The sequence below is a fragment of the Orcinus orca genome, chromosome 13 (genome assembly GCF_937001465.1).
Source record: "Orcinus orca chromosome 13, mOrcOrc1.1, whole genome shotgun sequence".
In the NCBI taxonomy this organism is placed as follows: domain Eukaryota; kingdom Metazoa; phylum Chordata; class Mammalia; order Artiodactyla; family Delphinidae; genus Orcinus; species Orcinus orca.
Genome location: NC_064571.1, coordinates 25,742,156 through 25,757,497, shown reverse-complemented (window position 1 = coordinate 25,757,497; position 15,342 = coordinate 25,742,156). Strand labels below are relative to the sequence as shown.

General features: G+C 47.6%; 1 protein-coding gene across 3 annotated transcripts in view; it reads right to left on the bottom strand.

Moving 5' to 3' along the window:
* The window catches only part of SLC4A5 (solute carrier family 4 member 5), a 129,513-nt gene that overhangs the window by 37,332 nt on the left and 76,839 nt on the right, over positions 1 to 15,342 (bottom strand). For all 3 annotated transcript variants that reach the window (XM_049696138.1, XM_033400540.2, XM_049696139.1), the window contains 6 exons: positions 8,557 to 8,717; positions 7,522 to 7,677; positions 6,721 to 6,816; positions 4,291 to 4,346; positions 844 to 1,001; positions 323 to 410 (listed from right to left, as the gene is read on the bottom strand). In XM_049696138.1, the coding sequence (XP_049552095.1) occupies positions 323 to 410; positions 844 to 1,001; positions 4,291 to 4,346; positions 6,721 to 6,816; positions 7,522 to 7,677; positions 8,557 to 8,717 (715 nt within the window). The remainder of the gene's footprint in view (positions 1 to 322; positions 411 to 843; positions 1,002 to 4,290; positions 4,347 to 6,720; positions 6,817 to 7,521; positions 7,678 to 8,556; positions 8,718 to 15,342) is intronic.

Genomic DNA, 15,342 nt, shown 5'->3' with positions numbered 1-15,342 from the left:
TGGCCCTTTGCCTGGAATGCCTGCCTCCTAGGCTGGGGCTCATCCTTAGCTTTAAAGCCCCCTCATGTGTGAAGGGCCCGTTGACTGCCTGGGCGGTTAGCACATGGTTCCCTCTAGGATTGTAGGTCTATCTCTCCCACTTGATTGGTGCTCCTAAAGGGCAGTGACTATTCCCTCATTCTTGTAATCCTCACACCCTGCACAGGGTCTGGCATACAGTAGGCGCTCAAACGTGACTTGTTGGATAAGTGAATGAATGAAGGCACAGTGTTTGACGCGGCAGCCATGACATTCAGGAGTACATGCTTCTCGTGGCACTTACGTCGTCTACCATGAGGGTTGCAATGGCACGGCCAATTTCATTGTAGGATTTTGCTCTCCCAGAAGGTCCCAGCAGTATGAACAGAAATCTGCAAAGAAGATGGAGGAGGAGGGGGAAAGTGAGAAGGAAAAGTAAAAGCAGGTGGAGAGAAGGATGTTCTGGCCCTAAATAGTATCCATTCTTAATTTTTTAACTGGGCAGAAACGTGTCCCTTCCCTCCTCTGAATCCCGTATTTGCTTTGGAGAGACATTCCTCTTCACTCCCACCTGAGCATCTTTGCCACGCCCTGGCATCCCAGAGCTCACCCAGCAGTGCTTCTCCCAGCTGCTGGCTACTTCTTGTTTATGATTATTTTAAATAAATTCTCTCAAATTCTTCCTGAGTCAGATTGCCATCGCCATACAGTTCCCTACTTTTCCTTCTTCGATTTAGGGGTGTCTCCAACTGCACTACTAGCTGACTGCATGGACAGCTGGCCACCCAAGGGTGGGTATGGTGGGCAGATTTCAATGGCTCTCACCTGGTGGGGACAGGCACCTCAGTCACTCCTCCCAGCATGGCTGACTGGATGAGACGCACGAAGGCAATGAATGGCTGGTCCAGGAAGTCCACCTCGCCCACGAGCACATTGGAGGCTTCTGAATCCTTGGGGATCTTCTTCATGAATTTGTTTTTCCGCTGGTCAGTGAGGGGGACACGAGACACCCATGGATACTCACGTGCAGTGGTTTCAGCTCTCACTCAGCCCGTTCAGACTACTGTGGAGCCCTAACCTTACAAAATTCTCCCAGCGTTTCTCAAGAGACTGAAGGAAATAAGCCGACACTCTCCCACAATCTGCAGATGAGGAGACTCAAAGTTGGTTAACCCCAGGGACCAATGAAGCCTTTCGTAGATGGGAAGGAACAGGCAACGACTTGACCCCCTAAGATGTTCCTTGATGGGCGAAAACCTTGTTCTACTGAAGTGTGAGTTGAGGGGTCAGAATAGAAAGTCAGGGCTTGCTGGACATCAGGTCTCTTCCCCCAGCAGCAGCTCAAGCAGATGGGAGTCTCGGCCCTTACACTCCAGCTACCCAGCCCTCCCTCTCTGCCTTTACCCTGGATGGCCGTGGGAGGAATGAGACCATCCTGATGGCCAGAGTGGACACACTTTGTTTTATCTTTACCACCAGCTTCCTGGCTGACAGGAACCCCTGGACCTGGGGGTCCAAGCCTGTGAGAGACTTCTGTGCCCCCAAGTCACCCCTAGAGGACCTCCCAGGAAACTCATAGCTTCTGAGCCTTTCCAACTGAGACTATCGAAGTACCCTCTATCCAGTCCCTCTGGCTGGTGTCTAGTCAGGGCAGGAAGGTCAAATAGGAAGAGTGAGTGGGGTCCAATGTGAGAGGTGCTGGAGACAAGCCCTCTGCCCCAAATCAGCCCCACTCTCTGCGGTCATGACTTTCATCCTATGGATAAGATGCCAACTCCTCCGGAGCCCTCTCTTATGATGAAAGTGCCCAGGGGTGGTCACATACGCACTCTTCTTAGTCTTTAACATCTTAGGGTACATTAGTTTTTCAGATCACTTTCCCTCTGGGCAGCAAGGGGATAGGCAAGAGACAGAGATAGTTTCATAGAGAGAGGTGGGGAAGGAGTGTTTGGGGAGGACCGGGCTGGTGGGAGTCCACAGTGGCCAACAAAGGAAGAAAGGGCCCAGGAGGTGGAGGCAAGTGGTACAGAGAGATTCTGCGGACGCCACAATTTTGCCACCTATTCCCCCTTGATGGGAGTCTCTCTTGTGGGCACAGAAATGTTTGTTTCTCATAAGTTCAGTGAAGATAGTTTCCTTCTGTCCCTGGAGAGGGGTCAGTTATGGGCGTGGGCATGGCCAACAGGTCTTGCCCCTTTGGGCCCACAGCCATTTCCTGATTTGACTCGTGGGGGACGAGATACATACTGGGCGGGGGACCTACCAGCACTAGAAAAGGCTTGTGAGCAAGGGCTGCACCCTTATAATCTTTTAAATCCCTTAAGAAACATAAAACTCTCCACAACCACCTGGGCAACAGCCCCAAGGACCCTAACGCAGTGAGAATAAGCCACAGCACGCGTTAATGGGAAGGCCAGAATCCCCACAACTCAGAAAGTCCCTTTGTCCCAGGAGCAGTTAGCGGGTTCATAAGCAGGTTCTTTAGGGTGGAGTTCTGGGTGTGCCAGGGCAGCCACTGTCTCCCTGCCAACTCCATGTCCCTGGGCATCAGGCAGGGAGCAGGTCGGTGGCAGGAGTGCCCTGGAGAACAAGGTTTTGAAAACGGCAATGCTCTGGAGTGGCCCATGCAACACGCTCAAAACCATGAGCAGAGAGGAGTTAAAACAGGGCCTTGGTCCTCCCTTGTAGTCTGTCACCCCAGTAAGGAGGCCAGAGTTGTGGCATCCCAGAAACAGGCCATGCTGGTGTTCTGGCCACCCTGGCTTGGTGATGGTCTGGCCACGGGCTTGTCTAACCAGGGTCCTGCTGACCCCACTGCCTGAACCCAGGGGACCCTGGTCCAGCTCTGCTGAGTCACTGCACACAGCGACGCTGTTTGAATCCACACTCTGCTCACCGGGAGCTCACTGGAACTCAGGGCCAATATGGAGTGGTGAAGAAAGTTGCACCTAAAGAACGGCCAGTGCTGCTGCAGATACTGAGAAGCAGCATCACACAACCAGTTAGGAGAGTCGGACGCTGGAGCCCGGTGTTGGGTTCCAACCCCTAAATCAAAGGCAGCATTGCCGGGGGAAAGTAGCAGATCGTATTCTTCTTACCACATAGGTAATGAAAAATAGGTTGTGAAAACCTTTTACTAGGCAGCGCTTCCTTATAACGGCTCCACTGTCTGTGCGCATGACTACAGTAAAGTGGGGTTCTTCTCTAAATAAGATTCCAGAACACTCGTTCCTAAGTCACTCCCAAATTAAGGGCTCTAGAGTCACACTGCCTGGATCAAATGATGGGTGTGCCACCTTTCAGCTGCATGAACTTAGGCCCGTTATTTAACTGCTTTTACGTTCTCATCTGTAGAGTGGAGATGATATAGTACCTTCATGATGCACAGAAAACGCACCGCACAATGTAGTGCAGGAAATGTGTGGACCTCAAATGTTGGTTGATGCCGTTATTATTGTTATTTTATTATTTTGGCCACCAAAGGGCCCCGGAGACACTGACATGAGGGAATACTCTTGTTTTGCCTTCCACCAAACTTGGGACTGCCTTGGAGGCCTGGAGGTCACCCAAGCTCCTGAGGAGTAGGTGCCAAAGTTCAGGTTTCCCTCATCACCTTCCTTCCCACTCCTGGGGGCACAGGCAAGGAGACCTTGGCACCTTCCGCCCCTGAGATGTGAATGTTTGGAATTGAGGGAAGCCTCCTCTGGGCTTCCCTCGGGGGCACAGTCATGGAGGTCCTGGGCTGTGGACTTAGAACTTGGACTCAACTTGTTTGCGGGATTCTGATCTCATCAAGGAGGTTTCAGACAAGCTGACTGACTTTATCCGGCACTAGCCAAGGAGAAGATACACTGTTGGGCAGTCCAATTGATTCACTATCATTATTGTCCCCACAGGGAGGCCCCACTGCTTTTCTCTACCAGCCCAAGCCCCCACTTCATCCTTAAAAGTGTTTGCGTGTCATGGAGGAGGTGAAATTCTGTGTGGCGGTCTTCCCTCTCCAATAAACCCCAAGGTCAGGGATAGCTGGCATCTCATCTGATCACACTTCTCTGTCCCCTACTCCTTCCAGGGCCTGGCACAGAGCCGGCACCCAAATGTTGGACTGGGCTGGGTCACCAAGGCAACTCAGAGCCACACCCGCATCCTTCCCGGGGACTCCCACTTTTTCACGGGAGTAGAGTTTTGCCTGTAGGGGCTCCCTACCCCTGAAACCAAAGACTTCTTCCTGCCCTGGCCCTCCACGGCAGCCAGGTGCAGGGGCTTTACTACCTGGTCTGTATTTGGGGTGAGAGAAATATCATTCATGCTTCTGCTCTGGGCGTGACCTAGGAGAAAAGGAAAAGAAGGTCCATCAGGGGAAGACAGGTTCTCGCAGGCCCTTTTCTCTTGGTCTCTACACAGGCTTTTCCCATCTTCACAACCAAAGCGAACCCCCCTCCCCTAATCCTGCAGCCCCTTTCAGCAAGCATTCTCTCTCTTTTCTTCTTTTCAATGGCAGCTTTCTTAAAAGAATGCTGGGCCCCAGGTTCTACTGCGTCCTTCTCACTCCTCAGTGTGCTACGCCCTGGTCCCAGCCCTCCGCCCTGCCTTCTTGGGCAGAGACTAAGATGCTGCTCTGCGCCAGGCCCTGAGGTGGGGAGGGACAGACACACTATTGGGTAACGAGCCAGGTGTCGCTAAGCTTGGGCCTTGTTGGAGAGAAAAGAGCAGTTTCACCTCTGTCCTCCATGACCCATGCGAGTCTTTAAAGACGGCTGGGGATTTGGGCCAGCAGAGGGAAGGAAGGTGGGGCTCCCCATGGCGAGAACAGTGGTGGTGAACTATTCGAACAGCTCCTTCCTCCATTAAGGCAGAAGTTCAGCTCTCATTTCCCACCAGCAGCCACATCCAGTGAGCCCTCTCAGGCTTTCTGTGGTCTGTGGTGTCCCCGCACTTCCAGACTCTGCTTTCCCTCGGCTCCCCTCTCTTATTTCCATCCAGGATCCTCTCTTGCTGGGCTCTCCTCAGGGCCTTGCTTTGCACTCAAACCCTCCAGAGGCCTCACCCCCGTCCTCCTCGGTCAGTCCCATCCCCTCCTGTTTCATCCCCATCCACATTTGTGCTGGGGATGCCCAGGTTGGGTCTCCAGTCCAGATCTGTCCTGAGCTCCAGATTCCTCTGAGCAGCCTGACCTGGCAACTCAAACTCAACACACCTGAAACGAAACTCGTTGTCTTCCATCAGATGTCTCCCCGCATAGACCCCACACCGCCAGTGCTTCCTCCCCCTTGTCCACTGGCAATCAGAGCAGACCAGGAGCCAGCCTTGATGCCTCCCTCTTCCTTATTTCCCACTTCCCACCAGTCGCTGAAGCCCAGTGGGGTCCTTCTCTCTGTTCTTGCTCTCACTGCCCGAACACGGTCCCCGTCTCTTGCTCCCAATAGTTCAGCCCCTCCTAGTTTATTTCTCAAATAAAAATCTGACCATGATACGTTCCTGCATAAAACTTCTCAGGAGTCCCCATTACCCTCAGAATACAGGCTGGGGCCTTTTGCAGGCTTCATAGGCCCCTTTTGATTGGACCCTCTTTCCCTTAGAGCCTGGTGAACTGAATCACCCTGTTTCCCCGAATATGCGGCACCCTTCACAGCACCTTCCCTTCACCTGCTGTTTGTTTCCTTTGTTCTAAAGAACACCCTCTTCCTCCCCCATGCCACTGGAAAACTTCTATTTATTCTCCAAGACTCAGGCAAGTGTCTCCTCCTCTTTGAGCCTTCCCAGGTGCCACCTTGGCGTGGGGAGGTGTGCACACAAAGCTGTAATCACTTATTCATGTCTTTTATCCAGGTCCCCCCCACAGCAGCATTGGTACTTCATATATAGTAAATAACAGAGCAGAAGGCTTGTCCCAAAGCCGTTCACCGTCTCTGACTGCCAGCATCCCTCTGTGGAATAACCAAGGAACAGAGAGAAAAGACCGTGACAAACCCCTGCCGGGGCAAAGGTCACATCACTGTCACTGTCCTGAAGCGTTCCGCTGGCCTGGTCAGGGGCACAGCCCTGGGATGTGCTTGTTCGTATCTTGTCATTCTAGTAAAAGTATTTAAAGGAAAATACTCCTTCACACTGCTTCTTCTTTTCACTTCCCAAGTTCCCTCTTTTCTTTGCCTCACAGCTCACCTGTCTGTTCAGCCCTGATGAATTGCCTGACAAAACCCGGTCTGTGACCATGCCCCTCACAGGCTCCACTCACCCAGTCACAGCCCTCAGGGGCTGCAGCTCCACCAGCATTTCATTGTCTGGGGCCCAAGACTGTCATCCAGGGATGGGAACATTCTCTGTCCTGGGGCAAAGGACCTAGCCTGCTTTTAATTGTTTCTAGGAAGACTTCTCACCAAAAACAGGGCTAATGATCAGTTTGGTGAGAATAAAGCCATAGACTAAGTTAAAAATGCCTAGCACACAGGGTTGGGTATTGATTATGACAGGACTTGATTAGAGCTTCAGTTTTGGGAGTAATTATTTAGAAAATTATGGTAGTAAGTTAGACTCTGAGGGCAGCCCCGGTTTAGGGTGAAAGTTAGATTTCTTCTGATGCCTGAGAGTTCTAGACAGACCCTGGGCTTTACCTCCTCTGCTATGAAAGTATGAAAATTGACTCCAGACTGGCCACAGCCAGGACGAAGCTGCCACACAGTGGCAGAGAAAGAAGATACTCACACAGGCGGCCGTAATTTGCGCTTTGCCGCATCCTCAGGTCCTCGGTGGAGTGGTGTAGGCTGGGGCCCGCCGCGGGGCTCCGGCCTGGGCTGCGATCTGGGAGGAGGGACAGAAGAGATTTGACTTTGGCCGACTTGCTGGAGTGGCGCAGCTTCTTCCGTTAGCACAGTTCACGTTTACAATCATGTCACCTAAATAAAGCTGGGCTGCCAGACATGTCTCTTCCCCTTCTAGGAAGAAAGGATGTTCTGGTTTTGGTTCTTGTTTTTCAGGATTTTTTTAAGCAAGTGAATAGTCTGAACATGATTAGAGAAAATATTTGTACCTTTGAACGTGAAATAGATATACAATTGATTAAATAGACACCAGGTGGTGTAGAGGACCCCTGATCCCACAACCTACTGGCCGTGTGATCTTAGGTAAGTAACTTAACCTCTCCGTGCCTCAGCCTCCTCATCTGTAAACTGGGGATGATGAGAACAGTACCTAGTCATGGGGTTACTGTGAGGATGAAGTGAGTTAATACATGTGGAGCACTCAGACAGTGCCTGGAACACAGGTAAGTGCCGAGTACATACCCACTGTAGGCTAAACATTTTCCATTTAAAATAATTCATCTAAGGAGATTCCTCAAGTCTCTTTAGGTAGCAGCATTATCAACTTTGTACTGATTATTGCATTTATCTGACAGGTCCAGCAAGGCTAGTGTCTGGGCATCTCAACTCTGGGCTATCAAGAGTGGAGGGTTGCAGGTTTGAGATGCGTGCATAGAACAAGCCACCAGCGTATGGCCCGACTCACTGGTGGTGGAGGAGACTGACTTTCCAATGTCAACCAAGGAGCGGTGGATGGGCTTCTTGGTTTGGTGACGGTGTTTCCTCAGTAGGACGTAGCTGACCCTCTCTCGGAGCTCTGGCCGAAGGAGGCCGTCCTCGATTTGCTTTTCAATGACATCATCTAAGTGGGAAACAAACATGCCTTGTCCACGTGGCACCGAATGACCAGGGGTGTGGGGGTCTTCAGTTTCATCTGTTATTAGTGGGATTAAAAGTGACCTAAAGGAGGCAGGGGATGTAGAAATAGTCCCACCTTTGCCACAGAACTGAAAATTTGAACCAGTCATGAACGCTCAGCCTCCTTATATGTAAAAGGGTGTGTGCATGTCTGTGGGAGTTGGTGTATGTGGATGCATGTGTGTGCATGGGGGTGCATTGTGTGCCCATGTCGGTGCACATGTGCATGCATGTGTGGGTATAGGATTCTCTGCTCTTTCTATCAATAACATTGTGGAAAATAAATGAAATTGTACACATGAAAGTACCCTAAGAAGCACAAGGTACAATGCTAAGTGGTTTTAGTTTCAACATGAATTCTTTTTAGAAAAGTATTTTGGGCAATGTAGTTCTGGCAAAATTGAATGTGCTAAAACAAAATTCACAAGAAGTTTTAGGGATGATAAGACAAGCCGCTCCCTCCCTTTGCCACTCTATCAAACGAGAGCTAATTTCCTAAAGATGAATGGTGATCTATTTACCCTGACAAGAAACAGGTTGCCATGGCAATAGGTGTCTCCAACCATGCTAAGAAGCCCTTCTCCCTTTTGTTACATTGCTGGATGGTATTTCAGACGCTGACCTTTCCCTCTCTACGTGTATCTGAAACTTGGAGCAACTGTGACACTGCCTTGGGGGCCTCAGACCCAAAGCCTGGTCTCTGCAGAATTAGGCAGGCATCAGAGGTGGGTGTGCCATGCAGACCAAGGGTGGGCATGAGATGGGGCAGGTGAAGGAGGACGCTGCCCTGCTTGGTGGGGGCCACAGCGGTCCTTTGCCTCACCTATGATCTGTGGTAAGGAGCCGCTGTCCAAATCCAGCAGCACCGTCCCCGTCTGCAGGCAGGTCCGGAGCTCAAAGAGGCTGTGCAGGGACAGTGTGGACACATGGGGCTTGCTCCAGCGCTCGCCTCCTTCCTCTACCTTTTCTTCAAACTTTATCCACCTGGAAAAGTAAGGATGGGGCTCAGCATGGCCTTTGCCCTCAGGAGGAGCCCAGAGCTGGGCCTCTTCAGGAGAGGGGTGTTGGCTTGTGAGTCATGCTATGCACATTGTTGGGGCATTGGTCCTAGACTCACAGGCAGAGGATCTCCTGGGGACATCCCCACTCGGTCCGCCACTCCTCCTGGTGCAGCAATGCTCAGGACAAAGTGGCATCAGAGAATGACTATAAATGGGCATGAAGGATACTTTTAGGGTGGTGGAAATGTTCTAAAATTGGATTTGGTGATGGTCACACAACTCTGTATATTTACTAAAAATCATTTAATTAATACACTTAAAACAAGGGAACTTTATGGTATCCATTAATAATAGAGCTGTTAAAAAAATCGTCCACTGGACCCTAGTTACCCGTCTACTGGACACACATGTGTTCAGTGTCTGCCTTAATGGGGTGTTTGCTGGGAGCAGGAAAGTATTTCCCCACAGTTCTAGGGTAGGGCCTGAGGTTTCCACGAGTCCCACTCGTATTTTGGCTCTGAAAGTTCAAGTTAAAATCTAAACGTCATTTGAGGAAGGAAAGAAATTAAACCAAGGGTATGTAGGAGTTTGTCCTTTCTAGAAGCCTTGGAATCATAGGCTGGGGTGCAGGGGACCAAGTGGGAAGGCCTTGGGCAGGCTGGCAGAGGTAGCACTGGCCTGTACCTCCCCCGCAGGGGGCAGCACCACACAGCCTGGAGAGCCACTGGGAAGCAAAATCTGGCTGGAGACCTGCTGGCTCAGCTTTATTAGATGTCGACCTCAAGTTAGTGAGTAGCGTCAAGCTATGCCAATCAAAATCCCAGGGGAGTATTTTTGGACTGTGACTATCTAATTCTAAAGTTCCTCTGAAAAAGTAAATGTCTGAGAGTGGTTCGGGAAAGTCTAAAAAAGAAGAATGGGGAGGGGACATGCTTTTAGCAGATATAAAAACTTACTGAAAACCTTGAGTAATTAAAGCATTGTAATTCCAGTCCAGATATAGACACAGGGATCAATAAAACAACAGTCTGGAAACAGACCTGAGCCCCCATGGGAATCTGGGTTTTGATGGAGGAGGCTTTAAAAGATGACCAACCTAAATATAAAAAAGTCCCTACTTCTTACCAAGCACTACTAAATTCTATGTGGATTAAAGGCTAGACATAAAAATAAATCTATAATGGAATATTGTTGAGCCTTAAAATACAGGAAATTTTGACGCATGCTACAGCATGAGTAAAACTTGAAGACATTATGCTAAGTGAAATAAGTCAGTCACAAAAGGACAAATACTGTAAGATTCCACTTCTGTGAGGGACCTAGAGTAGGCAAATTCATAGAGACAGAAAGTAAAATGGTGGTTACCAGGGGCTGAGGGGAGAGAGGCAGGGAAATTACTGTTTAAGTGGTACAGAGTTTCAGTTTTGTGAGATGAAGGAGTTCAGGAGATATATGGTAGTGATGGTTACACAACAATGTGAATGTACTTAATGCTATTGAACTGTACACTTAAAGATGGTTAAAATGGTAAAGTTTATGTGGTATATATTTTACCACAATTAAAATAAATAAATAACCATGTTAAAATCTATAAGCAAAAATATAAATATACTAGCAGAGAATATAGGAGAATGTTGTGGTTGTGGAGAAAGACTTCCTCAGCAAGATGTAAAACCATAAAGGGAAAATAAATGGGCACATTTTGTTACATAAAAATAAACTAAAACCTCTGTATAACACAATAAGACATAAATGAGATTCACATAAATGCAACATACTCAGAAAATATTTGCAACAAACAGGGCATCAAAGGATTTTTTTTTTTTTGGCTGCACCAGACGGCATGTGGGATCTTAGTTCCCCGACCAGGGATCAAACCCGCAACCCCTGCTTCGGAAGCGTGGAGTCTTAACCACTGGACCACCAGGGAAGTCCACAAAGCTTCTTCACATCAATAAGAAAAACTCAAATTACCCAAATGAAAAGTGAACAATTCTGAAAAGAAATAATGGCCAATAAATGTATGAAAAGATGTTCAACTTTACTAGTAATCAAGAACATTTAAATTGTTGCAAATGAAACAACATCCTTCACTTCTCATATTGGCAAAAATTTAAAAGATTGACAACTTCCTGTGTTGGCGGAATCATGGGGGGTGGGCACTCAAACTGTATGTATGAATATAGTATGTGTGTGTGTGTGTGTGTGTGTGTGTGTGTGTATATATATATATATATAGTGTAGCCACGTAGCCTTCTTGGGATGGGGAACTGGGGAGTCTCTTTTGTCTTTTGACTGAGCAGTTCTATTTCTAGGAAATTATCACAGGAGTATCATTGCATATCTACACACAGTAATATGTATACCAGGTGATGCTTACTGCAGCTTTGTCCAGTGGGGTGAATAACTGGAAACCACCAGTTTTCAGTAAAGACATGGTTACATCAATTCCATACATCCATGCTGAAGAATAACACTCAGATAAAAAGCACAAGGGTGAACTATGCATACTGACAGGATGGACAATACCATCCCATTCTATAAAAAAAAGAAAAACACACATGTGTGTTTGTGTGTTTACACATGTGTCTGAACATGCCCAGCAGCAGTTTTGAAAGGATGCCTGTCAGGTGGTTAAATGGTTACTTCTGAAGGGAAGTGTGGGGTTGTTGGTGGGGGGAGGATTTAAGAGACTTTCAATCTATTGGGTTAATTAGTGTAGTAAGAGCGCAACCTGTGGAGCAAGACAACCAAGCTTTATTTATCTTTGGCTGCGTTGGGTCTTCATTGCTGCGTGTGGGCTTTCTCTAGTGGCAGTGAGCAGGGGCTACTCTTCATTGCAGTGCGCAGGCTTCTCATTGCAGTGGCTTCTCTCATTGCGGAGCACGGGCTCTAGGCACGTGGGCTTCCGTAGCTGTGGCACGTGGGCTCAGTAGTTGTGGCTTGTGGGCTCTAGAGCACAGGCTCAGTGGTTGTGGCGCACGGGCTTAGTTGCTCCACGGCATGTGGGATCTTCCCGGACCAGGGCTCGAACCCGTGTCCCGTGCATTGGCAGGCGGACTCCTAACCACTGCGCCACAAGGGAAATCCCGACAACCAGGTTTTGAATTCCAGCTTCACGTTTACTAGCTACGGACTTTGGGCAAGTTACTCAATCTCTCACCACCTTTGTTTTCTTTAGGAATACTAACAGTTTATAGCAATTAGAGGAGTGCCTGGCACGTAATGCACTCTCTGTTAGTGTTAGCTATTAATGTGAAAACAAATAATGTTGCTTTTTTAATTTTAGAAACAATAAGGAAATAAGAAAGTAAAGACATTCAAAGCTCTCCCAACCAGAAGACACCATGGTTGATATTCTGATGACCTTCATATTAGATCTCTGTGTGCATGAACTCACACGTGCATGCATGCACACACACACTTTTACATTAATGACACCATAAGGGCGTGGTATCTAATGGATATCCTTTCATGTCTATAAATGTCTATAAATATTCATATCATTTTAAAGGCTCTTTAGCATTCCATTGTATGAGTAGACCATAATTTATGTGAATAAACCTCATTTGGTCGACATTTAGATTATTTCTAATTATTCTTTATTAAAAACAAGGCTGGTTTGAATTTCCTTGACCCCTGTTCAATAATTTCCTTACGATAAACTCTCAGGAGTGGAACTGCTGTGTCTGCACATTTTTACGTGTACGACATACATTGTCAAACTGTTCTCCAGAAAGCTGTGCCGATTCATACTTCCACCAATGTACAGGAGACCTCACATTTCTTTGAAGTCTCTCAAACTCTAGTATTGTCATTCCTTTTCACTTTTGTGCATTTGGTAATTGAAAAATTATATCTTATTTGCATTCTTTTGACTGCATGTGAGGTTGAACATCTTTTCCTTTGTCAGATTTCTTCTTTACACAATTGTGTGAGCATTTTGCAGTATCAGTGTTTAATATCCTGATTCAATACATTTATTTGAGACCAGTTAACTTGGAGCCTGGTGGGGCCTTGGGGCTTGGATGGACACAGGATGGGGAGGTTCTTTTTCTAAATATATACGTTTGTTTTGTTTTGTTTATTTGCGGTATGCGGGCTTCTCACTGCTGTGGCCTCTCCCGTTGCGGAGCACAGGCTCCGGACGCGCAGGCTCAGCGGCCATGGCTCACGGGCCCAGCCGTTCCGCGGCATGTGGGATCTTCCCGGACCGGGGCACGAACCCGTGTCCCCTGCATCGGCAGGCGGACTCTCAACCACTGCACCACCAGGGAAGCCCTATACATGTTTATTGACTAGCATTATTATGGACCTATTATTACAGGTAAATGATTCTTTTTTAAAAAAATATTTATGTATGTATGTATGTATTTGGCTGTGCCAGGTCTTAGTTTCAGCACACGGGATCTTTAGTTGAGGCATGAGGGATCTTAATTGTGGCATGCGGGATCTTTTTTAGTTGCAGCATGCAGACTCTTAGTTGTGGCATGTGGGATCTAGTTCCCTGACCAGGGATCGAACCCAGAGCCCATGCATTGGGAGCACAGACTCTTAACCACTGGACCAGGAGGGAAGTCCTTAAATGATTCTTTTTTAATTGAAGTATAGTTGATTTACAAAGTTGTGTTAGTTTCTGGTGTGCAGCAAAGGAATTCAGTTATATATATATATATAAACTTTTTCATATTCTTTTCCATTATGGTTTCTTAAGGGATATTGAATATAGTTCCCTGTGCTACACAATAGGCCCCTGTTGTTTATCCATTCTATATATGAGTTTGCATCTGCTAGTCCCAAACTCTGAAGGATGGGGAGGTTTGATTAGAGGAGGCCTGGGAGGTGAAGACATGGCGCTGGAGCAGAGACCACTCAGACACTTGCCTCAGAGACTCACCAAGGTGTAGTGGACATTTTTAATGGGGAAATATGTTTGGGAGAACATTATTTAAATTATGGTAGATCCAAGTCTGTATAATATAAATACAAAGTTTTTCTAAAACTTGTATTAACATAATGGTTTGCAAGGAAGAAATCAAAGGACAGGTCCAAATGTTTTGGTCAGGAGATGCTCACTCTTCTCCCTGAGAGTCCTTCTCCTATTTAATCACTCAAATTGCCCCCTTTTACCTCAAAAATACACGAGATAAACCACACCGTCTCCTGGCCACTGAGGACGCTTTTGCTACTCTACAGCCTTACCCCATCCACCCAAAGGTATGATGTGTCCCAGTAAGTGGGGCCACTTGGGTTGATCGCTTTCTACACTGTCTCATAAACATCCTGGGTGGACATTCGGGCAGTTCTCTCCCACGCATCCATCCTTCAGCTTCCTGCCTATACAAATGCAGCTCCATCTGGAAAGGTGAGTTGAAACCCTTCGAAACATCCTTTTAGTAACACTGGATAGCAAGAACAATTGGTCCTCTTCATTTCCCAGGACTTCAACTATTTGTACTGTGTTACAGGCACCCATAAAACATTAGCTCTATACACAGACAAGGTCTCAACCAACCTGAGCACAGTTTGCAGAAAAGCAAAGTCACCAGTGTCCAGGTTCAGGGCAATGCCAAAACTAGACTCCTGCTACCACCATCTCTTGAGAACTTGATTTTTAAAAAGTCCATGATACTCAACAACTTCACTAGGGATACCTCTTCAGTTGTCCTTGCAACCATTTTGGGAATCCAGATATTGAAACAGTAAACCCAAGGCCTGAACTTAATTTTGTATATTTTATGGCTACAGCTAGAAATTAAGCTCACTTTTCACCTTGAGTAGAACATAGAAACGTGGAGGACCCAAAGTCTGCAGCTGTGGTTTTCAACTTTGACTGTCTGTTAGAGTTGCCTGAGGAAATTTTTTTAAATACTGATGCCTGGATGGTCATGTCACCAGGAGGGTGGCCTGCCCATGGAAGCTCCCAGGTTATTTTTGCCCTGAGCGTTGATGAGACTCTGCCCTGTAGTCATATACAACCATGTGGCTCAGGAATAGTTGGACTTGTCTGGGGTTCCAACGCAGGCAAACGCTCTGGGCACATAGGTCCCATTCTTTTTGGATAAGAGGGGACATGGCCTCTTTCCCTTAGAATGGCTCCGAGAACACCAGTTGAAAAGGTGGAGTGGACCTCTGAAGGCTCCTTCCTAGCATGGCCATTCTATGCTTTCATTTCTCTGATTTTTTAAGTAGAGTACATACCTCTACACCAGCATGTCTCAAACTTTAATGTGCATACAAGTCACCTGGGGATATTGTTAAAATGCAGGTTCTAATTCAGCAGGTCTGGGATGGCGCCCAAGATACTGCATTTCTTTTCTTTTCTTTTTTCTTTTTTTTGGCTGTGTTGGGTCTTCATTGCTGTGTGCAGGCTTTCTCTAGTTGTGGTGAGTGGGGGCTACTCTTCACTGCGGTGCGTGGGCTTCTCATTGCCGTGGCTTCTCTTGTTGTGGAGCACAGGCTCTAGGCATGCGGGCTCCAGTAGTTGCAGCACGCGGGCTTAGTAGTTGCAGCAGGTGGGTCCTAGAGCATGAGGGCTTCAGTAGTTGCAGCAAATGGCCTCAGTAGTTGAGACGTGTGGGCTCTAAGGCATGAGGACTTCAGTAGTA